Source organism: Chionomys nivalis, chromosome 11, assembly GCF_950005125.1.
Source record: "Chionomys nivalis chromosome 11, mChiNiv1.1, whole genome shotgun sequence".
In the NCBI taxonomy this organism is placed as follows: Eukaryota; Metazoa; Chordata; class Mammalia; order Rodentia; family Cricetidae; genus Chionomys; species Chionomys nivalis.
In genome coordinates, this window is record NC_080096.1 from 62,715,754 (window position 1) to 62,743,493 (window position 27,740).

Sequence of the window (27,740 nt, forward strand, 5' to 3'; positions counted from 1 at the left end):
GCCCCTTTCACTGGATTGTGAGTCTCACCAGCACGGAACCAGTGGGTCTTGCTGAGCACCTTGAATTTGGTGTGCAGCCAAATCCCCTCCTACTTATTGGGTGCTCAGTGGTTGGCTTTGCCGTCTCTCTTTGGTTTCCATTCAACTACCCTTTTGTTTTTGTTGCTGAATCATTTTTCCATTATGAGGCTTATTTTTCCTTTTATTGAAAATAGATTCTTTTTCTCACAAAATAATATATTCCTTTTGTGGTTCATGGAATGTGCATTTGAGACTAGCCATGTTGGGTTAATTGTGCTCACTGTGCTACCGGTCAACACCTCATCTCACGCAGCTCATTTCAGATGTAAGAGATTTGAAAATACACTACCTAGACATGGACCTGCTTTATCCTTTCCAGCTTTCTTTGAATCCTATATTTTTTGCATATTTATTTCATTTTTAAGTTATTTCATTTCTAAGTTATTTCCATCCTCAACATCATATATATAAATATATGTGTGTATGTGTGTGTGTATGAACAGATGAAAAATGATTAAGTCATCAAGTAATATAAGGTTTTAGCATAAGATTGCTAGTGACATATAGACCTCAATATTTCTTACATTTATTTACTTTTTTATTGTGTTGTGGGTGTATACACACGCTTGTGTGTATGTGTGCAAACCTTGCCCTTCATGTGATGTGACGGGCAAAGGAAAACCTACAGGGGCCAGTTCTCACCAACCATGTGATTTCTGAGCGTCAGGCTCAGATCACCAAGCTTGATACAGGTGCCTGTGCCTGCTACGCCATGTTACTGGCCGTAGATCTCCAAAGTTTCCCAGGTGGAATTATGGTTTGCCTAAGTATGTTCAGCCGGACAAAGCATGGTGTAAGTAGAAGAGAACAGGGAAACCTAATTTAATAAGGGAGAAAACGTCACTCAAGGAGGCTGAAGGATGGAAACACATTCCTTTGACCCTTCAAGTACACTGTTTGTTTTTTTTTTGGTTTTTCGAGACAGGGTTTCTCTGTGGTTTTGGAGTCTGTCCTGGACCTAGCTCTTGTAGACCAGGCTGGTCTCGAACTCACAGAGATCCGCCTGCCTCTGCCTCCCGAGTGCTGGGATTAAAGGCGTGGGCCACCACCGCCCGGCTTTCAAGTACACTGTTAAAATTCTTGATTCAGAAAGGGACAAGTGCAAAGGTCTGCTGGCAAACATACTGTGTATGTGTGGAAGGAATCCCAGTTCTTGGGAGGTTGAGCCAGAAGGATTCTGAGTTCAAGACCCTTCTGGACTATATAATAAGACTATCTCTATACAAACCAATGAAATAAATGAAAAAAATATATAAACTGGAAAAAGATAGAAAGACAGTCAAATTTTGGGACAGTTTCCAATGTGAAGTAATTTCAATTACAAATGACTTCTCTAGAAATAGAACTTACATCTTGTACTAACGCTAAGGATTTCCTGGCTTTTCCCTCTTTTTTACCAGCTGTGAGGTGTTCCTGCCCTCTTTTAGAAGAAGTACCAGCTACTTCTTGTCTTACTGCTTTCTTTCTCTTCAGTGGCCTTACCTTATGTATTATTAAACTTACCCTTTATTATGTATGTATTATCATTCAACTTATTATATATTTATACATTGCCCAGCTTTGTTCAACTAATTTTCAATTTAATCTTTTTATGTATTATTGCTGGGCGGTGGTGGCACACGCCTTTAATCCCAGCACTTGGGAGGCAGAGGCAGGCGGATCTCTGTGAGTTCGAGACCAGCCTGGTCTACAAGAGCTAGTTCCAGGACAAGCTCCAAAACCACAGAGAAACCCTGTCTCGAAAAACCAAAAAAAAAAAATCTTTTTATGTATTATTCTTCCTTCTTGAGGAGCAGTGGGATGCAGAAAGCACAGCATCTGTTTTTCTTGACACGCGAGCCAACAAAAGCCATCTCTTTCATATTTTCAGTCCCCAACCACTTTTTATATAGTATATAAGTGCATTAAAAATAGAAATGATGTCATTCTTATGTTGGAAGTCTATTAGACTACAGACTTTCAAAATAAAATTAAAATCAAAACAATACAAGTTTGATTCGTGGTTAAAATGCAATGTCTAGAAACTCAGCCCCGAGATCCCCACATAATTGCCTTTCTGTTTCCCCTCAGTCCATAGAGCTGTGCTTTCCTCTGAGAGGAATTCACTTCTGTGTCTCTGAGTGCGTAGCATAGTGCCCTTTCCATACACATAGCGGTGTTTCTTTATTGATTAATGGGCCCAGAATTCATTTCACTTAATGGGAAGAGAAAGAAATAAAGCTACATTCTAATACTGCTATTATTAGACAGATGTCTGAAAGAGCACCTCCACTCCCCTAAGTAGACATCTGGCAACTACTCCCAAAAACGAAAGGTATTATTTTGATTAAGAAAAAATTTTAATTACATAAGTCAAAAATGATAAAATCATTCATAAGCTTAAACTTTTATACAAATGACATTTGACTTCTTCCTTTCTGAAAAGAGACTCCTATGAGTTTGGCTGTGTTTGGTGAGCATTCTGATGGTTGTGGTAGTTTTAGGGCTCTTGTTTTTGGAAGTGCTTCAGACAGAACAACTCTTCTGTACTTCTGAGTGGACTGGGAACCACTCTTTTCCATGCCGTGTGTGGCCCTTCATCGCCCATTGTCAGAAGGTCGGGAAGACTGATTTATATGCCTCAGGTTGTTTGTTTGTTTGTTTTTCACTTTTCATGGAGACAAAAGAAAATCTAAGAGTCAAATAGTAAGTCACTGTCTCTTTAAAATCACCAGTCATTGCAAATTTGAAATGGGGACAGCAGCAATGATTCAGCTGTTAGGCGAACTCTCTGCTCTTGCAGAGGCCCCAGACTTGGTTCCTACATTTCCATCGCGCTTGCTACTATCCGTAACTCCAGTTTTGGGATCTGGTGCCTCTCCTGACTTGCACAGTCCCCTGGAATCCATGTGGGACATTCATACATACAGGCAAAATGCTCATACACCTTAAAAAGGCAATCTTTTTAAGTCTTTTAAAACACGTTGAAATGGAAACACTATTATCTATCATGAGGAGTGATGTGGAGGAGCCTTCTCTTCTAACAATTTTATGTCTAAGTTCAGCTTCCGGTAGGGAAAATCCAATACAGAATCATTCCTTTTAATGCGAGATAGTGCTTGGGTGAAGCCTGGTATTGTCTTTGATATTTTGAAGATTAACTTAAGTTGAAACGACTTTCCTTTTCCTATTTTTTTTTAAACCTTGCATTTGAATTCTACCCGTCACCCCTTTGTGATAGCTTTAATTGTTGTGGCTTCATGAAAAAATTTCTTTTCTTTTTCTCTTTTTAAAAACTATATAAAAAACCGAATTCTAATAGATCATTAGCTACCCATTTGTCAGAAGTGTGGCTTCTGCTTCTGCTGTCTACTGCCTACAGTAGCACGTCTATTCCTTAAGTGCCAGTATGCTCAAAACAAATACTCAATTTTATTAGATGCCTTTACCAGAACTTGGTTAATTTTTCAAATGGTAAAAAATATCTGGCAACTAGTCTCTCACATTAATAATACTGGGAGGCCTTTTTTTAAAAAAAATTTCAGAATATTGAAAATAAAAATGCAGGTTTTATTTTTTTAATGTCATGCTGAAGTTTTAGTGCTTTTATTTTAAATGGTAGAGTCCTTCTAAATATGTATACAGAAAAATTGAAGATGAAATTATATGGCAATAAATTTGCTTCCAAAGTAACGCAGGGCATGGAGTATGTGGGAGATTCTGAGTGGATAATGGCTGAAGTTGGCTGCTGGGAAGAAGAAATCTATTGTTATTTTGTCTACTGTGCACACCTTTAAAATTGTTAATGATAAAATACAAATTTTATAGGTTATGTTATTGTTAGAGATTTTAATATAAATCTATAAGTCTTTGTAAAAACGAGCATTACCTGAGATGTTAAATCCTGCGTCATCTTCCTCACCAATCAGAGGTGCCTGCTGGGTAGTCTGTTCAGACGTGTTGTGTGACCCGAGATAATGACTTTCACAAGAGCCATTAATTCTCCTGCACTAATTGGTTCACTTACCTGTTGCATTGGTCTGCCCCTCTTTACCTTGGCCTCTCGCCGCCGTCTGTATTTCTGCAGTGTTAAGTATTTATGGCATGGATGGGTAAAGCCATGGATACTTCTTTCACGGCTTGGCGTACAGTATTTTAAAAACTCCTTTCTACTTCTTTATATTCCTTCACTAGGTGTTTCACTTTATAGAAGCAGAGGGTAAATCCAGAAACTGGTGTCGTTTCTGGGATCAATGAGTCCTCTAAAACGGACTTGTGAAATGGGTATTAATCATGAATTATGTGTCTTTTTAAGTGGGTCTCCATAGTGAGTCCCTTGTAGATATTCCCCCTCTGTTTAATTTCTGGAGGGTATGCTCTGTCTAAACTGTCTATGGCTGTATGTGCCCCTCTATAACATTCAGACACAGGTACCTCAGATCTAGACCTTGCTCATGTGTGTCCTCCCAGCTGCTCGTCTCCTTTCCTTCACACATCACTTGAACTATTTAAGTGTTTCACACCATCCCACCACTTTTAAATACTTTCTTATAGATCTTTTATCCCCATGCACATTTTGAAAATGGCACTCAGGAGAGCAATGCTCTGTACACAGAGGCTGGGACTGTAGCAGCAAATGCCACAGTGTCTCTGCTCTCAGCCCCCACGCTTCCTCCCCACTGGTGACAACTCTTTCCATGGCATTTTCCTCTTGGCTAACAGTGAATGTCCCTAAGTCAGGAATTGCTTTTTATGTTACTTAATATCCATATTTATCGGAAAATAGAGGAAACTGACAATTGTTTGTAGAATGAACAGGTTAGGGAATATATATATATATATATATATATATATATATATATATATATATATATATGACTGCACAATGGTGTAAGTTTTCCATATAAGATGTTAAGTCAGGGATCATTTCTCACACATTAGCACCCAGAAATGCCCTCGTTGTTGTCACAGTCTACATATCAGGTCAAAGACAGCCCTGAGTCACAGAAATGAAAGAAGTCAGTCAGTAGTACTGGGTTGCGGAGGACCTTCAAGTCTCCAGCGTGTGGATTTTCCCATCTTCTGGGTTTATTTAATGGTGCTTTGGGTTAGCTTCAGCTGGAATGCTTCTGAAAGATATCTGACAGCGCGAGCACGGCTGGGTCTTTGACCTTGTGTATAGATTTTTCTAAATGGGTGAGAGGAAAAGAATCATTGGGAAATGAGATCTGTTATGTTGACACAAGCCTCATTGCTTAAGAAGGCCCGGCTGCTTGAATGTGTCCCTTTTCCTTCGCAGATATGTCTTCTCCAACGACAATGAAGAAGCCTGAGAAGCCACTGTTTAGCTCTACATCTCCACAGGATTCTTCCCCAAGGTTGAGCACCTTTCCCCAGCACCACCATCCCGGAATACCTGGAGTCGCACACAGTGGTGAGGAGTTTCAAGTTCCTCCAGTCCACACAGCAAACACTTAAGGGTGGAGGGGAAGTTTATCACCGTTGCTATGGAGACTAAATCCTCCCCGCCCCAAAGGGAGGGTTGCTAATGGACAAAATGTTTTTTTCTTATCAGTTTATGAGAAGATATTTAATATTGTATAATTTAATAAATATTTTAATTTGGAAATTTGAAGTTTTAATCACATGAACTTTTAAAAATGGGGTATATATTTACCCTACCTTTAGCCTGAGATTGGCCCAAGTTATGTATATTCTGCTAGAGAAAGATGGAGTTCTAAGTATATTGATGAGTTTAGGGGTTCTTTTCATAGGAACTGAGAATATAGACTTTGCCCATAAATAAGTGCTTACTTACTTATGAATAAAATTAGTAAGATTATACATGCCAGATGTCCTATATGCACAAATATTTCTGTCTGGGGCACATGATGTGTCTGATAGTTTAGTTAAGAAAGATTATTCAACATTTCATATTGATATTTTAGTGAAACAATAGTATAACTTTGAAAGTTGAAAAACTACATACAATTAGTACTCAGTACTGTATGCTGGGTTTCTGTTACTTTTAAGTCCCCTAGAGGCTAGTGGCTTGATAGTTTTATATATTACTATATTTATAATATTCTTTTTGTTTCTAATTTGTAGTTAGATAACCCTTATCCTGCTGAATCTAGCTTTTTAACCTTCACTCATAAGTTGTAACATGAGGTTTATTGTTGCTTTCTTAAAATGCATAATCTTAGTTATTATTAGTGAAATTATGAAACTAAGAGGAATATAAAATTATAGTGGTATAAGAATTTTCATATAAATTGTTTGATCTTCTGGGCCAAGTGGATAAAAAAATCAGTAACCACTTCATAGATGTTGCATATTTGGTCACAATTAATTTCTAGGTCATGACTTGTGCATATGACACCTGATTAAGAATTCATGCTTATAATAGTTTAAATAATTAAATGGTATTTTTATATACCATTTATATAATGAAACATGAAGCCGCTATATAAACTTTACATTTTGGTTTTCTGTCAAATACTTAAATACTCAAAATACCAGTCACATATACAATTAGTATATTTAATAGGTACCCACCTTGGTAAGAACCTTGGTCAAGGCAAAGGTTTTGCTCTTAAAGGGCTTATGACATAGTAGAGGTTAGTGGACCAATCCCTGCCCAAGTATATAATCTCAACAGGACCAGGTTCTTGGTGGAGATGTCGATGCCTGAAAGAAATATGTTTTGCTAAATTTAAAGAGTGGGCTATCCACAAGAAGGAACAACAAGCCAGCAAGATGCATGTTCCAGGAAGAGGCAACAATAGGTCCCAATATAGTATGGTCACTGTGGCAAGGAAATGCCATGTGGCCTAGGACCCACAAATTCTAGTAAGGCCAGTGATCCAGGAAAGGGGCCTGACACACAGGAGGGACCCACACAAATCTGTGAAATTGCTGGGACGCTATTATAGAGACAATGTGAAATCAATTGCAGGTATTTTAGCAGGAAAGACACAGAATTGCAAGGGTATTTTTAAAAAGTCTTTGGTACAAAACGATAAAGGTAGTTCTGGAAGGAGCCAGACTAGAGGGAGAAAGACAATTAGGAAGAATTTTCAATAATGCAAGCAAAAATATGCAAATCTATGTTTTCTCTCAAAATGAAGGAAAACATTTCTGTTGTGTAATTTGCTTTTCTGTCCTTTTCAAGGGACAAAATGACTTTTGTTTACAAGGTAGCCATTTTTACTTTTCATTTTAAAATAAAAAATCCAATCTGCTTATTTCAATCCCACTCCAGTTCCTGAGCTACCCATAGATTTGAATTTAAACTGTTCTAGTTCTGTTAAAAAAAGATTTTTTTCTAAACTGCTGAGACCAATGAGTTCTTAAGCCCAGTGGTCAAGATGGAGCACCTGTGTATCTCACAGGGGTTTATGTGCATGTGGGAACAAAATCCATAGTTAAACTGAGCAGATTAAGATCATTTAACCACTTATGACTCTGGGTATAGTTCATTGGTAAAAAGCACTTGCCTAGTGTCGTAGATTTCCTGGTCTTAGGGTCAAAAACAAAACAAAACAAAACACAAAACCAAACCTTTGATACTACGTTAAAAAGATGCCTGATTTTCAGTAAACATCTGTACTTCCTTAAGTTATGCTTCACGTGAATGTACATCTTAAAGAAATTCTTGTAGGACTTTTGTTGTAAGAAATGTACAGTTGTTCCTCACAACGTGTGGAGAAGGGAAAAGGTTTAAACCATGGATTCTGTTGCCACGCCTCTGCAGGTCCCGAAAACCAGTCTCCTAGTCTTGTTGATCTAAATTCGTGCTTCTGCAGTATGCACTCCTAAATTTTCATATCCTGAGTGTTTTCTTTGAGGAAAATAGCAATGTGTCCTAAAGCTCTCTCCCTCTCCTCTTTTTCTTTTTCTCATAATTATAAAGTTGAAGGTCATCATTCTAGACAATCTGCACTTGCAGTCACAAAGAGAACTTAGCTCGCACGTTGTTTCCTAAACCATGGAACACTGTTTTTATTTTCTTATGTCTTGGATCAAAATATCAAAATAATAGAGATTTAGACTTTACTTTTATAAATTTGTTGTCTTAATTAGTAATTATATAATTATTTCCAGGAGCTTTATAGAGATAATGGCTAAAATATTTTTCTCCATCTTTAAGTTCTATTTTTCAGAACTAAACATTATGATCATACTATTGTGGAAATCACCACTGACTATTATCTACAGCACATATAGTACTTCCTTCTGACAGTAGAACATATGATTGTAAAATACATGGGCCAATTCATATGTTTACCTATATAACAATTTAAGAGTTTTGTGGTTTTCTTTTTTTTCTTGATCGTACCTCAACAATACCTTTGAACTTCTGTAAGTAACAGCTGGAATCAGATTAAAAATAGCCATAGGATGAAGATCTTTTGGTTTGGAAAGGAACCATCTTCATTAGGAGGAGGAGTCCAGCCCATGTGCTAATACGCCAGAGTATTTACACAGTGAGCAGACCATTATTCATGACCTGACATTCTGGTCTGTTAATTGTTAGCTTTCATTTTAAACAACTGTCAGCTAGGTTGTATAAGGAGATGATTTATTTGAAATTGAATTGCATTTCTATTATGAATTATAGTAGAAAAATTGGTGTGTCTTTAATTAATGCGGTAGCTTTGTCTGAATTTAGGGAGACAAACACTTGTAATCAAAGACTATATCTTGAATGGAAAGGAATTTGCTCAAAGAAATACTTTGTCTAGTTTTACCATACAGGAGAATTTTTTTTTTCTTTTAATTATGGGAGCAAGGGAATGAATGGATTTGTTTTCTAGCACTGGAAGGGAATGAAGCCGGAAGGCAGTCTGCTGACCAGCAACCTCTGTGTTTTTCTTTTGTGTGTTCTGCAGTCATCTCAACTCGAACTCCACCTCCACCCTCGCCGTTGCCATTTCCGACGCAAGCTATCCTTCCTCCAGCCCCATCAAGCTACTTTTCTCATCCAACCATCAGATATCCTCCCCATCTGAATCCTCAGGATACTCTGAAGAACTATGTCCCTTCTTATGACCCATCCAGTCCTCAAACCAGCCAGGTAAAAATAAGAGAAAACAAAATAGATATAGTGCCCGAGGGGAGTGGGACAGGCCTAAGTTCTCAGGCACCAGGTTAGTCAGATAGTATGCCTGGAACATCGAGCCTCGCAGTCTGTCTTCAGAAAGTCTCTTGGTGACTCAATACGTTTTTCTTATTTAAAGGTGGCTGAATGACAGGTAGGAAGTGTGTTGCCCCAGAGGGATAAATTTGTGAAAATGTTTTGGGTTTTATGTTTGTGGGTGTTCATTGATTGAAAGAAAGTTTATGCAGAATGTTCAATGCCCAAAACACGCTAAGCTGGAGTTCACACCTCTGAAATACCTGGTTTGACATAGAGACAAAGTGCTTATTGCAGGCAGGAGCAAGGTATGTGCTAAAATAAACACCCACAAAAGAACTTACAGCTGTATTTATAGGCCAGTTCTTCGGCATTAAAATCAGCTTTGGTAATGTAAACATTTTCAGCAGCCTTTGATGACTCCTGACTCTTTGCAGAGACATGACTTACATTTAATAATGAATGGCATTTCCAGCTCTTGTCTCTGTCTCTCTGTTTCTATCATCTGTCTGTCTGTCTGTCTGTCTGTCTGTCTGTCTGTCTATCTATCTATCTATCTATCTATCTATCTATCTATCTATCTATCTCTTATCTGTCATCTATCTCTGTCTCTCAGCATCCCTTCGGGGATTCATTGTATAAGTGCAGTAACTCTTGCGCATCCTCACTCTGGATCATGGTTTCTCCTGGTGTGAGGTCACTACACAGGGGTTTCTCACAGGAGAATTTTGCACAGCCAGCTAAACAGTATTTGTGCCAGTGATGAGTTTATCAGTGGTTACAGCAATCAGGTCTCTAAGGTAATTTTGATCTTATGGTCTAGTATCAGGCTTTGCTGTTTTATCTCAAAAACCCCTGTCCACTTCTAACAACTTTTAAGACTTTGGGGGATTTATACGATGTTTTATGAGACCGCTGTTAAGTTGTGCTAAAATCAGAGTACATAAGTATATGCATATCAATTGTAAAGTTTTTTTGTGATCACTTTTGTGTTACTTTGTTAAATGAAGCACGATGGTCCCTTCTGAATGTTTGGTTTTAAATATAATATACTGTACCTCTTGTGTGGCTTAGAAAGTTACCTTTGCTTTTAATTTCACTAACTAATATGAGAAACTAAATATTAACAATTGAGAGTTAAACATCTATTTGTGCTATAGAAAAAATGCCCATGTGATGTGATGATGGTGAGTCTAAAGACATTTAAGTAAGGAGTAAGATCTTAGGATACCAGTTCAGAAATGAAATTTGCTCTCTGAGTATCAATTCAAAACTCTCTGTTCCATAGAGTATTTTGCTAGACTCATCTGGGAACCGTGCACACAAGGTCTGATTTTAATTTGTGTAGAATTTCCATGAATAACAAAGTCTAATTAAGACATCCATTAAAAGTCCTTAACGTTAATTCAGTGTGGAAAATCTTAGAGTTCCATTGGATTTTTTTTTAAAACTGATGTCTTAATTAGGCACTGTTAAGGGGAAAATTATGCAAATTAAAATCAGGCCTTAGTGTTACGCATTTCTTTAATTATTCAGTGCTTGTTTTACATATATTTCGATTTCTTTATAAGTTAAAAGTGCATATTAGGTGATAATCTGCTGCTTTTGGTCACAGTTTTTCCTGTATGTTTTCAAAGTAAATGTCCAGCTTCTAAAGGAGCATCCTTCTCCCATCTCAGTTGAAAGCCAAAAGCAAAAAGAAAGTTTCAGAATTGTATGTACAGGGAAGAGCATAGTAAACAAGGTAGCCTATTGCCAGTGCCGTTCATCCTCAGACAAGATACCCTTTTCTTTTCTCTATCCCGCAGCAGCTGGAAAAGTAGAGACTTTAGAACCTAGCGGCACTCATTTAACTGGTGGAAAACTTGAAGTGAAACCTTCATTTGGCCCTGGTTTTAGAAACGTCTGCATGGAATTGGGTGCTCTCTTTTGTCCCCTCTCCTCCTTTTGAATGGGAGAATACTGTCCATTCGTAGCCAGTCAATTCCTGTGGACGGACTGTACATGGCAAAGCTTATCTTCTGTGGCAGTGTTTACTTGAGATTCCTGCCATCTGACTCTTGTGCCAGGTAGATATGAACTGTTTTGGTGAACATTATGCAGAAGCACTTTTGCCATTGACTGTACCATCAGCACGAAGATGAGAACTTCCTTCTTCCAAGGACATACACAAAGCAGTCATTTATAATGTTCCCATAGCTAGAAGCTGATAATGTCTATTTTAAGGAACAAACTACCACTGACCTAGAAAGAAAAATGTGTCTTTATAATGAATGGCAGAAATGTTTGGTTTTTTTTTTCCCCTAGGAACTGTTGTATCTGCTTTGATGTTTAATTCTAAACTCAAAGCCCGTTCATTTGCATTTCAGGGTAGATCAGTTGCTCTGTGCCTTCCAGAGCTAAAGATGGGGGTGCTGACTACTGCTTCGCAGCTTCACCCAGCGTCATGCTAATCTGGATTCTTAGGCAACTACGATGCCTTCTCCTCCCCACAGCAGTTTGGAGATTGCTCCCATCACTACTGCTCCAGTTACAGGGAGACAGTCATGCTATTCAGTGGAATATTTTGAAACAAATTGGTTTAAAGATACAATTCTCCAGTAGGTTTTCATCAAGGAAAAATTCAGTTTATTTTCCTTATATATAGTTAAATACTTAATTAAAGTTATCCATGATGAATAGTCGGGATGTTCAAAGTCAATTTAAAAAAAAAAAAAAATAGAGGAACTAGTTCCTCTGTTACCTACCCAAAGACTCGGTTCATGCCTCTGAGTCAAAATATTTAAGTACTGTTAGCTGTTTTCCCTAAAGAAATAGCCAGTTATAATCTATATATGGATATTTAGATACATATTGTTTCACTGATCTCTTTGCTTTGGGAAGCTGGGATTATAAAGACCATATATTTGTGGAGAATACTTTCCAGAAAATTCTTAGAACGATCATGCAGTGAGTAATAGTTCTATGAGTATAACCAAAAATAAACTTCTCTACCTGGGATAATGTAGTCCAGGCTTTCTCCAGACAATGCACCTTTAGGGGTTTGCTCCTACAACAGTAACTATTTTTCTATCAAGTGGTCAAACAAAACTCAAGGAATAGCATCTTTCCTGAAACTGGACAGGGAGTTTTCTTCATTAAATCTCACAAACATCCATGCAACTCTTCATGCACAATGATTGAAGCGTAGCAAACAGCAGCGTGCATTGGATGGTCCTTGCATCCTCTTTGGTGCATCCTTGTCCCTTCCTGTGGGGATGTTTTATTCCTAAGCATAATGTCTGACTTTTGCAGTTTATAAATCTGTGTGTACCGGAAATCTTAGACGCTTTACAACTCATTCTATCTGCTTGTGGTAGATAGTTCTTGAAAGTGAACTGGATACCCAAGAGTCTAAATTGCCTGGTATGTGTGTCTGCAATACCTGTGTATGAGCGAAAGCTAGAGTTTTATATGCAGAAGAATGGACTATTGGCTGTAAACGAAGGAAACTATATAGTGTCGAGTATGTTTCCCATCCTTGACTTTCTGTATCGCTCTATCAGTGACACCGTTGTTTAGAAGGAAAATATTGTACTGAGAGATAAACTGAGCAGGAGCTGCAGAGCATAGGATTGCTGGGTTCTTACTGTAGAGAATTCGGGAAGGAATTCTATTGTAGTTTGAGCTAGGCGTCAGTCTCGCTCTGTGTGGGTTTTCTGGCCTACTAATGAGAGGATCAGGCCGGCTCATCTTTTAGGGGTATTGTAAAGAGGAAATCCCCTGTCCAAAGTGCGCTAATGGTCCAAACCTTCCTTTAAGTACCGTTGCTGCTTCTTCTTACTACTAACCATTGATTGGCCTCCAGTCAGACTTGAGAGGGCCTGCATGGCGACTCTCCACCCTGTGCAGAATCCACGTGTGTGCACCGCGTGGAGCTGTTGGACAGGACGAACGCCTTTTGGATCGCTTCACCCGGCATTCTGTTTTTGTTTTGTAGCCTAACAGCAGTGGTCAAGTAGTAGGGAAAGTGCCTGGCCATTTCCCTCCTGTCTTGGCACCCTCTCCCCATCCCACTGCAGTGCGGCCTGTGACCCTGACCATGACAGATACTAAACCCATCACTACATCCACTGAAGGTGAGGCAGCTTCACCTACAGCAACCAGTAAGTATTTCCGTAGGAAATGAGAAATGTCCATCGAAGGCACCATTGGATCTATGATCCAAGGTGGAGAACACGGGGACTTTTCCGGCTACCTGAGCAGATGGAGATTTCTCATTTAAGTGGAGCTAGCAGGCATGGACGTGGCCCAGCTGTCACATGCTCTCTCTTATCAAATTTCCGTTAGGGCATCATATTTGACAAGGGAGAAGTTGCTTTTTTGAGCAAACAGCCCGCAACAAAAGTAATCACCCATGCCTGCTTGTTCAAGGTAGACATTGAAATTACACTGATAACACAACACAGTATACAAAGGTTTTCCGTCTTCAGAAGAGACATTAGATAATTGTCACTTTATTGGAGCATTTCTAGAAATCAAACCCCTCCCCCAAGCGAACAGAATCAGAGCTTCTGCAAGATAATTACATGTTTACCTCACTGTAGGTTATGTCATTGTGAGAAGCAGTCACACACTGTGCTGAGCAGGCAAGGACACTGTGAAGTATAGGGTTAGGTATGTGTAAGGTCCCTACACGTTCATTATCTACAGCTTTTTCTTTAAATCTTCGGTTGTTTTGGCTAGCACCTGACAATCAGATACTGTGCGTGTTAGCATGGCCATCGCATTGTAAATGGTAGCATCCTTTTGTAGCACACATCCGTAAGTCAAATGATTCCTCCAAGTTAGCATATAGAACATTCAGAATTAGATGAGGAATCCATTTTCAGTTGGCATCACCCAAGCTACCAGCTTCTTAAAGGGCGCTGGTGTGCACACAGGGGCAACTGATGAGGTTTCATCCAAGAGGCACCAGCATGTTCCATCACCACAATGTGTTTCTCAGATTCTCATGATTTTTCTTGCAGAGACCAAAGGAAACCTTTGTGCTCTGGAAATTCCCTCGTGGAATTACACCATAAGAGACATCATTGGCTCTCACTCTCTCTCTTCTCTCTCAACCATTGGAAAGACATTCTATTTTTTTTAATAATTTCTAAAAACATATCAAGAAACTATCCAAGAAAAAAAATGGGCAATCCCTTAGGTGCACAGTGACTGTTCAGCACTTATTTTATCAGACTTCATGAGCCCTACAAAACAGTAAGTCCAGAGAGGCTTAGAATGTACATGACTGTTCAGTGATGCTTGATAGTCCACTCACTGGCAAAGAGTCCTACCCTAGCGAGCCTTCCCTAAGGGCAAAAATGGGTGAGACTCCTCTTGTGGATGGTTTCTGTGCATAGTACAGTCACTGAGACCCTGTGTGCCTGCTTTTAGAGTGAGCGTCACAGCCTCTTTGAACTAAGACACAGTTTAAATAAAAGCACATAAAATATGGTCTTCAAAGGCAGTCAAAAAACAACTTCAGGATAAATGCTCAAAACCAAAGTTCCAGAAACTTCTGGCGCCTACTTTTATGCTGATATCCGTACATCAAATTCAGGGGAGGCTCCAGTGCAGATAACCAGAGCCCTCTCACAGGTATACCTTCAGTCTCTTTTATAATGAATTGCTTGTATACTCGGGCTGAGGTTGTTCAAAAAGAGACACGATTTGACTAATAAAATTTCTAAAACATTCTGAAGGAATATCTTGCTTATATAAAGATGGCTTCGTTGGCCTTTCCCCACTTCTACATAGAAATACTGAGTAACACAACTGATAATATGAAACTGGATGTTGATTTTATACATCAGTAAAGTTAACAGAGACCAAGGAGGCCTCTCTTTAATGATTGGAAAACAAACAAACAAACAAACAAACAAACAAACAGTCCAGACGTGGTGTTCACACTACGAGAGTAAGGCTCCTCTCTCACTTCCCAGCCTGTGTATTGAGTTCTCAAGGCCTGGTGATGAGTGGGGAATCCTGGCTGCTAATGGCATCCTTGCCTTGTTTAGCAGGGTGACCTGTGAGCATCCTCAGTGTTTTCAAAACTTGACCTAAAAGTCTCCAAGTTCAAATGATGTATTTTAAAAGTGAACATGAAAAATTAATATATTGGTTTTTAAAAGCTAGCCTATTTAAACTCGGTGTCTGAATTCCTAATTAATTATCCTGGTTTTCCTCCTTCCAGACCTTGTAGCAAAACATTTGGTACAGACTCAGCTTTTCTGTTCAACCGGAGATGGAGACATAGGCTTGATTCTTTTGCTCCTTGTAAAAGGTTGATTTAAAAACGAGAATCTCTCTGCGGGAAGTTCACCACACCAGAAAAGCACTTGTACAAAAAGTAAAGAGCAGACACCCGCATCTACTCTACCTGGTGACCAAACTTGTCATAGGTACTATCAGTTCACAAGCAATTGATAGCTGCTCTTACACTAACAGAAAATGAAGGTTTTTGTTTTGTTTGTTGTTTTTGTTTCTTTCTTTCTTTGTTTAGTCAAAAATGTTTCTACCCAGCTGGAGGACATTTCCCATATTAGATAAAAGGTGGAGTTAAGTCATTCCATGTGATGTAATCCAACTGGGTTCCTCTTTTAGAAAAGTATTAGTGGATTTTTTAGTTTTTATTTTGTTTTATTTTTGTTGGCTACACATTCAAGTCAAACACTTTTTCATCTCATACTCATCAAGCGCATCTGCTTAACCCTGTCATCAACAGCTGTCACTCATCTACTGTCACTGTTAGGATCTCAGGCAGCCATCACTGATTATTCCCCTAGACGCAGGTCAAAGGTGTCTATGGTAAAAGACTTCAGCGTAGCCGAGCCTCGACATCTAGACAGTACTGCACCGTAGCACACAGTCAGGATGCCCACACCTAGCATAGCTTCTGGTTCACTGCATAAATATTTTTTCTTTAAGGGGGGGATAGTTGATTTGAATCAATGATTTTGAATCAATTTCTTTTCTGTTGTTTGCGATTCACTCAGACAAAAGAGAAGAGAAAGAGAAACACCTTCTTGGTAGTGACTCCCACTTCTCTGGGTTTCTTATACATGGACAGGGTGTTCATTCTGACAGTTCACGATTTTTATCTTTGTTTTTGTTCTTCCTTAATCAGCCTACACAGCCTCAGGCACACCTCAAGCCAATCGATATGTGGGACTAAACCCAAGAGACCCATCCTTCCTGCACCAGCAACAGGTGGGCACGTTTCACCCAGGTGGAATGGGGTAGCCACGCTTTGCTTCGGCGCTTTTCTCCGTGTCGCCTCTCAGATCTGATTCAGGATGGGGCTCACAGGGCTTCTGAGACCAAAAATTGATCATTTTGTTTTCCAAATTTTTTTCCTCATTTATCCTTTGCTTCTCACCTGTCTGACGTTTCTGAAACTGGCTCACCGCCTCTCCCGTCTTCATAGCACCGTAGTGACAGCACCTGCAGACACTGGGTTCCAGCTAGACAGTATTGTTCCATCTCCCTGCATACTGAAGACTTCCTAGCCAGTGTGGCTTTCAGGCGCTGACATGGAAAAGCCAGCTAGAGTCAGTACGTTATCTGTTTGGACCAGTTTTGTTTTCTCCAGATGTTCCCCTCTCCCCCCCCTTTATATTTCAGTCCAGGAGGAGGACGCGTTGTAGCTGAGCTCACGGGAGAAACATTACTCCTCCCCTAATACATTTCAATTGCTTCACTGATTTCAGATGCAATGAAACACTTTTTTTTTGGGGGGGGGGGTGATTTTGCCTTCTTACATCATTTATGTTTCAAGTAGGATTTTAAATTTCACATCCCATTAATGCTGTAAATTTAATGCAAATGAAGTATTTACACAAACTGTGAAAAAACTACAGCCAGGATTAATGGTGGCTTGTGAACAAATTAGCCACAGTCGAAAGCATGCACCGCACCAACAGAGAAATCCCATGATTCTAGCTATAGGGTCACAGGAATACGTCTACGCACTCCAGCCTTGAAGTGTATTTTACGAGGCGTGTGTTTGCTGTCCTTCAGTTTGGCTACAGAGCAGTTCGAAGTGCACAGTATGTAAAACATTACATAACAAAAGTAGGCCCCAGTACAGAAGACAGAGCTGGGAATAAACACCAAGTTGTCTCTGTGTTTAGATGAGGTTTATATATGCATTAAGCGTGCGAAGTTACTTGCGCCCGCATCCTCAGTTCTAGAGTGGCCTCTCCGTTTCCCAGGCCTTCCCTGTCGCAGGCCAAGGTGATAGTCTGTGTACAGTAAAGGTCATCACATGCGGCGTTCAGAGCAAACCATAGAGATGATAGCTCATTCAAGATACTTGACATTTTGCAAGGTTAAAATAACAACGCAGAACACAAGAGAACTGACCGAAGACATCTGTGTATAGTTAGGGAAATACCAAATAATAATTAGTGGAATAATTCTCTGGAATGCTGCTTTTTTTTCACCTCTAAAATTACTGTAATATGAATGTGTTACCACTCCTATGGTTCTACTTAACAAATGTATGTGCTCTTTGTGTTTTTAAAAGATATGCAGGATTTATAGGTTTTGGAAACTTGTTTTTTTTTAAAAAAAATTATACATTTTTTCAGAAATATTTTTGTCATAGGACTTGCCATTATTCTTTATGACACCTCTCTAATTTCCAGTTAATTTTTAATTCAAAAAACATGCCTCCATTATTTAACCTTTAGCCCAAACACATTTAGAATATTATAACCAATCCTTTCCATTGAGAAACAATTGTCCTCTTTGTCCTAGTCCAGGGCAGCTTCAATTAAGATTATTGTCAGGGTCTCCTGTAATTACAAAAGTGCATTCATACCAAACTTACTTCTCTCTTAACATTATCTAAAGATGCATCAAGAAAGCTCAGCACAATGAAAATGTGGACCTCAACTGTGGGCAGAAATCTGGGCATCTTTTACTCTGCGGAATGTTTATGACACTTTCTTGTAAAGTCTGACATTTGTTTTTTAAGTGGGCAGTTTTGAGTAAAGACCATTTACAATGTGAACATCTTTTCTGAGTTCCAACATGGTTGCTATTTATGAATATATGGCATGTATTAATCCTTGGAAACAAAAAGCCATATACTCCACAGTTAAATATTTTAAATACTGAGCAGACAGACAGTTTATCGCTTACGTAATAAGATTTTCATTTGAAGAAACTCAGTTTGCCAAATTCATTATGAACTATGATGTTGAGGGATGAAGAAAACACCATAAATGCATATCATATGATGTGCGCGTATCACTTAACTGAAGTGCCAGTTAAAATCTATTATCTTTACCTTTCAAATTAAGAGCAGCAGAGACAAAGCTGCATATTCACTATGCAGGAATGGAGGGAGCGAAATAGTTTCAATGACTTCAGTAAAGGTTATTCTTCCTCCAGCAGAAATGGGATTGATTTACTGTGTTCTCTCATTACTTTACGAAGATTTAAAAGAGAGCGCTCTTCTAAGGGCAGCTCCTAAATGCATTTGGTTTAAAGCACTCAGTGATGAATGCAGAAGAAAATCGAGGGGTACATGAAATAAAAGTGATCAATCATTTTATATTAGCTAAGAGAAATTCAAAATTGGAAAGGCAGTGGCTTTAGTCTGAAGGAGCTTTTTAAACATTCCCCATAACCTTTCCTAGACATGACCCCTTCAAAATAAATATTGTCACCAGGTACATTCTTCAGTTCATGTGGGCTGCTTTAGAAAGATTTATCCTTTAAGCTTATGAAAAATATTGATGTGCATTGTTGCATGCTATTTTTCCCTTAGAAAAGAATTTTAATATAGCTTACATAAATTAAAGTTACCAATAAATTTAAGATTATTGGATATTTTTGACTGTCTTCTAATAACCTCCCTACAAAATGACATCACAGAAAGACTTTCACTACAGCCGTTCCTCACACTAACATTCTTACATGGAAATGTAAAATATTAAGGACATCCAGACTGGCAGATTTGAACAGTGAAGTGCGTTTGATCCTTAGTGGCTTGTTCCACACAGTTATTAGTGGTCACACATTGTGAGCCGCTATTTTATAGCGATCACTCCTGACTAATGCCAGTTTCTAACCGTCTGGAAATATCAGTAGTTGTATTTGTTCTGATGTTGGAATTTTACCTAAACATAAATGTGATAATTCCATTTAAGCTTAAAAACTAAAGTCACTTAATTATGGCAAATATTTCAGAAATGTTCATGTAGAGTAGTTGCTGACTTGTCGTAAAGCCAGTCCTCCCTGTTAAGTATAATACTCAGCTCATAGAAGTGATCAGAACCTGCCTTTATATCTCCTGTCATAGTTTTGGGCGTAGTTCAAAGCCTGGCACTGGTCTGTCTAAGGACTCATTGACTGACTTAATGCGTTCGCCATGGGCATAGGAGAAATCTTCACACCAGAATTTCGACAGGAGCTTCATTCTGTTGTTAACCTTTCTGTTGGAAAATGGTGCAGTGGCTTGAAGAATTCTGGGATCCTGCTCTAGCAACTGGGGCTCTGCTTTCTTCCAGCCCAATGCCTTGTCCTCATGTGGACCACTTTCAGAATGCTGAGGACATCTTCTCTGACTTCCCTATGAAGAAGTCCTGAGCAATGAAATCCTTTTCCCTGCTTCCTACCTTGCATGCGCCCTGTCCACCTTCCTTTCTGTCGACACTGAAGCAGCCCCCATCTCCCAAACTTTATCTACTTGAAAGAAAGAGCTATCTAGGAGAATGTTAGCTTTTACTAAGAAAGGATAGAAACTATTTTATAATCCAGTCTAACAATGTTAATGTAAATGGGTATTAAATGAACTCTCAGTTAAATTAACACCAGTTCTTTAAATGCTAAGGTTCAAAAGTTTACCATTTTGAGGACTTACTTGCTCTCATAAGAAGTAATTAAAAATAATGTAGCTTATTTATCATCAATTACAGTTTGGTGAAACGTTGCTTTCACAGCAGAAACCTTTAATAATATACATCAATATCACAAAATGTATTGTAAATTGGAGCTATAAGTTTGTAATTAAGAAACCTCCTGTGTAGCCAGCCATAAGAGACTATAACATTCCAACCCACCATTGAATTCCACCCTGACCCTGGATACAGACTGGAGATTGTAGGTAGGATGAAGAGGAAGTTGCTTTGCCTTCCTTAAATGAGGCAGTAAGTCAAGTAAGCTCCTATTTGTAAGAAGTAAGGTTTGTTCTCACTTGATGTCTCAGAGCCATGTCCTGACCAGGTGCTCTCTGTGACGAGCTCCCTTGGCTGAGTGCCTTGTCCCTGCGTGGGACGTAGTGGCGCTTGAGCTTCCGCAGTTATAGCTCCTGTGTGACTGTACAACACTGTTATTTCAAGTTCAATTATCGACTGGTTATGCTGAAATATTTTCAACACTTTTCTGGGTAGAATTTGAAAGCATTTTTCATTACATTAATGATTTCTGTTACACAAAATAGCTCTTAAAGAAATTGCCTCTGTAGGATTTTTTTTAAACTAAGATATGAAGTGAAATCCTCTTATGTGTGTGTATATATATATATATATATATATATATATATATATATATATTTGTCCTGGCAAATGACAAAGCCAAAACTTGGAACATAAAAAACTATTGAAAAGCCAATCATTAGAAGCAAGCAATTGAAAAAGGACACAAGTAGACTATCAGCAAGCTTCTCCGTAGAGCCAGGAAGCAGGCTATCAACACTCAGGCCATTCTTATTGTGACTGTTATCATAACTGAGAGCATGACGCAAAAGCCTAACACGTGACTTCTGGGTAGATATGTAAATGGTAAGAGGTCACTTTTCACATATGCCTGCTGAAAAGGAAACACATTTAAAGGAAGTTTTAGTCAAACTAATGGCTAGGCCAATGTTTAGCTTTGGGGCTAGTTTTGAAATTGAAAAAAAAATCCTTCCATCATCTGTCTGTCTTTTATTATTAATTCCTTTATTCGCTCTTTCTGATTATCAAAGACAAGGCGCTAGATATACTACTCGAATTAATGTCAAAATAAAATTATTTAATTCACCCTTAAATTCCAATTAATAAAAACACAGGGGGGAAATTGTCTTCTTTCCTGAAACAAGAGCTCTCAGAGGGAAAAATTCTTAAGATGATATTTACATACTTTTGAGCTGCATGTGGAACTCAGCATAGGCAAAAGACAATGACAGACATGGTGGAGGGGACAGTGACAGCCATGGTGCAGGGGACAGTGACAGCCATGGTGCAGGGGACAGTGACAGCCATGGTGCAGGGGACAGTGACAGGCATGGTGGAGGGGACAGTGACAGCCATGGTGCAGGGGACAGTGACAGCCATGGTGGAGGGGACAGTGACAGCCATGGTGCAGGGGACAGTGACAGCCATGGTGCAGGGGACAGTGACAGCCATGGTGCAGGGGACAGTGACAGCCATGATGCAGTAATGGTGAGAACCAAGATTTAGGAGTGAGGAGTTTGAGCTTTGCCTTGTGATGGAGCAGGTGTCTCTAACTTTGGACAGGTCTTAAAAGGGAAAAGGGTCACATTGTCACCAGCAATTCTAGCAATTATGTCCTATAGGCATGAATAGTTGTCATCGAAAGAAAATGACCCTTAGTTTCCAATTCTTAATGTATGACTTATAGTCAGTGATTTTGATTAATTTTAGGGGCTGTTCACACCCATTTTTAACTTTATTTCCTTAAGTGTCAAGAAGCATGACTTCAGAAAGTGACAGAGTGACTTTAAGGTATCAGAACGGCTTTGGTTTATCTTCTTGACAGTTTGATTTTGATCATTTTCCCTGTTCATGAAAGTTCTCCTGCTTAGAAAGGAACTTAGTGAAAGTTCATTTCAGTTGCTCCATCAGCAAGTAGTTAATAGTAGAAATTTTACCCACCCGAGCAGTAAGTAGAAAGCAGAAAGCACGAACCCTCGTCTGAGGATTCTTTCTTTGTACCTCCATTGTCCCCTCCCCCAGACTGTGTCCCTGAGCTATCAGGAGAAATGGGGAAACTCGGGAGAACATAAAACATACAATTCAAGATACTCCCTTAAGGGTCTTGTAAACCTAAAATGAAGAGGTAAATTTGCTCGTGTTGGTTATTCAGTTTACCCTCGTGGGTTATTGGTTCAGCTGAGCGCTGTTTTCATCACGGCAGGCTGTTAGTCAGTCCACTGCCTGTTTGCTGAATCTGGCAAAGTGGGTCATTTGGCTTACTTTGATTTCTTCCCCAAATTTTATGCGTTTGATAGCTAAAGTCCCCTGTATGACAATGAAGGGCCTTCATCTGAGTGTACAAACTTGACTTTAAGGCCATATTGATTCTTATGCCTAACAGCAGCTTATTTTATGTTCAGTATCTCAGGCATTTCCACTTCGGTCTTTCTGCATATGCAGACTGTTCATTTTAATTACTTAGTAATTGGGAATCCCCCCTGGCTTTGGACTCATTCCCTATGTAATAGTAGATGACCTAGAACTTCTGATCCTCCTGCCTCCACCTTCCAGGTGCTAGAAGTAACAGCACATACCAGCACACTTGATTTTATGTGGTATTAGGACAGGTGACCAATCCCAGGGCTTTTAGACCCTGGGCAAGTACTCTAACTGAGCTATGCCCCAGCCTCCTTGAGCAGACATTTGAAAGAAACCAGAGAGTTCCCTGCCTGGCTGTTTTGACACAATCTCATATGAACTGTGCCGTCAGGAACTTCCCCTCCAAACTGCAGTCTGAGAGCAGGTCCCCGCCTTTACTGCTGTGTTCGTAGTTTACCAGTGTTTTATTTGACCCTTATACTGACTGCTTTGCGGGTGGGCCCTATTTCTTTCATTTCTTGTTCTTCTGGGAATATTGGGCACAATATGTTTAATACCTTGGTTTTATAAACAGTCTTCTTTATTTGATAGGTACATATAAATTAAATAATTAAATCTCCATGTATTTGGTACAGATGTGCATATGATTAAGTCTGACTTTTAGAGTCTAAGAAAGCTGGAAATCAGCTTCCCCTTTATAAGGTCGCCTGGCCCCTCCCCTACAAGGCCACCCAACAGGCTGGGTTTCTAAACTCATTTGCATGCGGTCTTGTAAGCTTGACTGTTATGGAACAGGAGGGCACCTCTTATTTTGAAAAGTAAGATACTTGGAAAACTCACACTTACAGAAGGTTTGAACTTACAAAAATGTTTATGTACCAGTTGAAAACCAACTTTAAAATTTGACTAGAAATAACTTGAATTTTTTTGTTTTTCAAGACAGGGTTTCTCTGTGTAGCTTTAGAACCTGTCCTAGAACTTGCTCTGTAATCCAGCCTAGCCTGTAACTCACAGAGATCCGCCTGCCTCTGCCTCCTCAGTACAGGGATTAAAGGCTTGCGCCACCACCACCTGACTGACAGTTTTATTTTTTATCACTCACCCTTTCTCAGAGCAATGGCTAAACTGTCAGTACTTCAAATTTAAAAATCTTTATTACTTAAAGTGAAATTGTGTTTAGCATCTTGAATTATAACAATAAAACATTTCACATGTTCTTCTAAAGAAGCTTAAATACAGTTAGTTTGAGTCTTGAGATACTTTAAGAATCTGCCCTGAATTTGCTTGGTCCAAGAATGTCTTGGTTAAATAAGATGCTTAAGAGCTGATTTTCTTAGACATTCCTGCCATGGGAATCTTTGGTGAATAATAGCTGATTTTTGTTTTAGTCATTTATCTGTTTCCCTTACCTACACTCTTTAATTTTTTACTTTATTGGATAGTTTATTAGTTCAAATATAGTTAAGATAATAATAATAAAGACAGAGAAACGCTCTTGCTTAAGTAACTTGGCTCAAGTGTGTGATAATAGACAAGCTGTCACAAATACTTGTCTCCTTAGATGCTTTGAAAGTGTAGGCAGTGCTGGCCCATAATATAGGCAAACAAGTGAAAATCATATTTTATAATTTTTAGTTAATGAGTGAAAATTAATTGAATAATTCAGTATTAATTCAACTGGTATCTTGCCAACTTCTTTGATATTAAATTATTGTTAAATGCAATCTTTGATCATTTTGTATATATTTAAACATTTGTGCTGTTTTAGAGAAAAAATATTTTTAAAAGGCATAGGTGTGTACATGTACACATAAGCATATATATTAATGATAAGTGGAAATAAATAGCTAGTTTGGTTTAACCTCTTTGAAAGTATATGTAGGAAAGAAAAGTTAGAACTTACATTGATTTTAAATGTGCAGGATGAAGCCAAAGATTGTGCACTTGCAATTTTTAGGGTTGATTAAAGAAAACACGTCACCAGCGTGTAACTGCCCAAATCTGCACAAGAAATTTCCAGGAAGACAGTAGGGTCTCAGCTTTGTCTGAGATAGCCCATGAGCGATCCTGGGGTCTTACAGTTTTATGCAGGATTATCAGCTTTCAGAGAAAGCAGAGGGTCCCCTAGACATTCATCTGTGACTAATCATTAGCAGAACTGGCTGTGGTGTGCGGAACGTACATCTCGCTTCCTGCTAATCTGGCTCAATAGTGTCATCCCCGGGTGAAAGTGGATGGGGGTGGTGGCTCCTGAAGTGACCACAAATGGTCACACTCTTTTCTTTTAAGGCTCAAATTTTGAAATGTGCCCCACTTATTTCTGGTGATTATCAGTGTAGCCCAGCACACCGAATTTCTGTTTAGAAGGGCCCCTCAGAGAACTCTCATATGCACACACACGCACATGCACTCACACGGAAGGAAAGGAGAGAGGGAGGGAGGGAGGGAGGGAGGGAGGGAGGGAGGGAGGGAGGGAGGGAGGGAGGGAAGGAAGGAAGGAAGGAAGGAAGGAAGGAAGGAAGGAAGGAAGGAAGGAAGGAAGGAAGGAAGAAAAAAAGCCCAAATCCTTCTGGAGGCTGAGAACAAAGTGTCCAAGGACAGTCTGAGCTACACAGTGAGATCTTGTGCGTCCACCCCCAACCCCTGTCCCCTCAGTAACAAATCTTACATTGTTGTTTCTCATACACTAGACTAAACATATTTTCTTCTTTGAAATAGCAGAAATATGTCATCTGTTTAAAAGTGAATAGGTATATATTTTCTCCCTTGTATGAATATTATGGCTGTTTCCAGAATACCTACTTTGTTTCTGTTTACTTTCTGATTTATGAGTCCTTTATAACATCAAGCTGAGCAGACTCCAGCCGTTCAGCCATCTCTGCATCTTTCTCTCTGTCTACCTGAGGGGACATTTTCCAGTTCTTTGTAAAACGAGTTCTACTTTAAATATCCAAGAACTTTAAATGCACCTTCCAAATTTTAGATTACATTTTCGGATAAAAGCTATCATTCTGAAACCTCATGGTCGCTCTTCAGCTGTGAAGAAACTGGAGTCTGAGAGTTAATAGCCTTTTTTTTTTTTTTTAAAGCCCTGTGTTTTGGAGACAGAGTTAAAGCGATTTGTCCTAAGTGTAAAGGCTTTTTGGCTGTAGCCACCGTCTAGAACTCTTCCAGAAGAGGCAATTCAGGTGTGTTCAGCAAGGCAGCTCCCTCTCAATGCAGGATGCAGTGAATTTACCACCCGGATCTCTAAAGCTTAAAAACCACGATTTTCTAGAGTATTCCCCAATCCTGCCGCTGCTATGACAGATAAGTTTACTTTCTTAAGCATAAAAATAAGCAATATATCTTTTCAATAAATCTGCTAGCACTGTGGGGCAGCTATTAACCAAACAGGGCCAGCTAGGGTTCCTGGGAAGAGCTCAGGAGAGCAGAGCCGCTGCTCAGATCCAGAGAGAATTGGTCTCAGGCCCTGTTCAGTGCCTTCTCCACCTTCTTGACATGCGGGAAAACATTTACAGGGCAATGCCTCTGAATTTTACATAGACCTCAAGCTCATTTTTGACTCTTCCTGAACAATGCCACTTTAGGTAAAATGTAATTCAGAACATGAGAAACTGGAAGCCTCCCAGCTTTTCTACCTGTTAGGGCCAATGCAGGGCGGGGCCTTTCTCCTCTAAACTGCATGTCTTCTGTTTTGCAAACTGCATGCTTTACAGATATTGATTATTCTACTCTGCATAGATGATTTGGTATGTCGCATAGAAAAAAGAACCGCATTTTTATTTCCTTTCTAAAATAATCTCTCTATTGAACATTATTAACGTTTTCTTTTATTTCAGCTCAATTTATACTCTAATACTGGCTAATTGTTATGTTCTAAGCACTTGTTTCTCTGTATGCTTTAATTAATAGAGAAGCATATTGCAATAACTTTTTTTCCTAAGGAAAAGTCTGGAAATTTTGCTTTATATAGTATGATTTTTTTTTCTTCTTGTTTTTTCGTTTTGTTTTCTTTTTAATTTTGTTTGTCTGTTTGTTTTCTTTAAGTTGCCTCTTGGGAAAGTAAGAGTAATGCCATGTTCAGTACTAGTTTGCATGTGTTCATTTAAATACTAAAAACTGTAGTACTGCTCGATCCATATCTGACTGCTAGGTTTCAATTGACAGCTGAGGATTTGTGACTGGACCATGAATCAAAACGGCAGGCATTTATACCCCAGTACCAGTGAGGATACATTGGGAATTACTTGGCAAAGGTAACATTTTAATTATTTCCAACCCTACACTTACACCTAAAACTTACATAACCTAAAGTGTTTGTTTTTAACTAGTTGTACAGAAAATATGTTAAAAGTCTAGTTGTTTGGCTGTACCATCCCCATTCCCCTATTCCCCCCCCCCCTTAATTCCTGTCTAGATGCAACATCCGATTAACCTGGGACTGTGGCATATGTTAACTGATCGTTGGGATTTCTCAACACTGTCAAATGTTTGGGACAGTTTATAACATTTTTTTGGTGGGAGTGGGAGGAGTGTGCTATGACATTTAGATTTAAGGGCCTGGAAGTGAAATCATAGCTTCAGGCAAGATTTTCTGCTACCTGAGGATAAAACATTGGTTCTTTACATTATATGCATTTTCTCATCTCAACTCTTTCCTCTCTGCTGACCCTAAGCTGTTGAGTGTTTATTCCTCTCTCAGCGGGAAAGACGGGAAGAAAGGTTTCAAGCCAGTCTGTTGCTGTTGTTCACAGAGCAAGCCCATTTTGGAGTGGGAAGATTATTCGAATCTGTACTTAAGGAAGAAATTTTGTTTAAGTAGTTTTAATTTCTGTTTGCAGACTTATGTAATTGACTTTATTAGGTTGGCTAAGAAAATTATTTGAAAATAGTTTTGATATTATCTTATGTTTTGGTTTTGAAAAAATATTATAAAGTAGCTGTTATCCTTTCAGAGCAGTTTGTGTCCAATAAATAATTTATGGTGTAATATATATTAAAACATAAAGATGAACAAAAGAGAGTAATGAAATCTCTTGCGCTTCCTGAGAATAGAGCCAACACAGTTTTTTACCGTTGTGCTGATTGTAAGCATTCCCTTGCAGTTTCTGCGTGAAGTCAGGTGTTGAGTTGTTAGTTATGAGAAGGGTGTTTGATTTCATAGTGGGTGATGGGACCTGCTGTGGGTTCAAGGAGTCAAACAT

General features: G+C 39.0%; 1 protein-coding gene across 4 annotated transcripts in view; it reads left to right on the plus strand.

Moving 5' to 3' along the window:
• Positions 1-27,740, plus strand: part of Nfib (nuclear factor I B) — a 213,453-nt gene that overhangs the window by 168,952 nt on the left and 16,761 nt on the right. For 2 of the 4 annotated variants that reach the window (XM_057784587.1, XM_057784586.1), the window contains exons 7-11: positions 5,360-5,494; positions 8,955-9,139; positions 13,179-13,344; positions 16,353-16,435; positions 26,704-26,792. In XM_057784587.1, the coding sequence (XP_057640570.1) occupies positions 5,360-5,494; positions 8,955-9,139; positions 13,179-13,344; positions 16,353-16,435; positions 26,704-26,792 (658 nt within the window). The remainder of the gene's footprint in view (positions 1-5,359; positions 5,495-8,954; positions 9,140-13,178; positions 13,345-16,352; positions 16,436-26,703; positions 26,793-27,740) is intronic. The other 2 variants (XM_057784588.1, XM_057784589.1) reach the window with 2 other exon arrangements.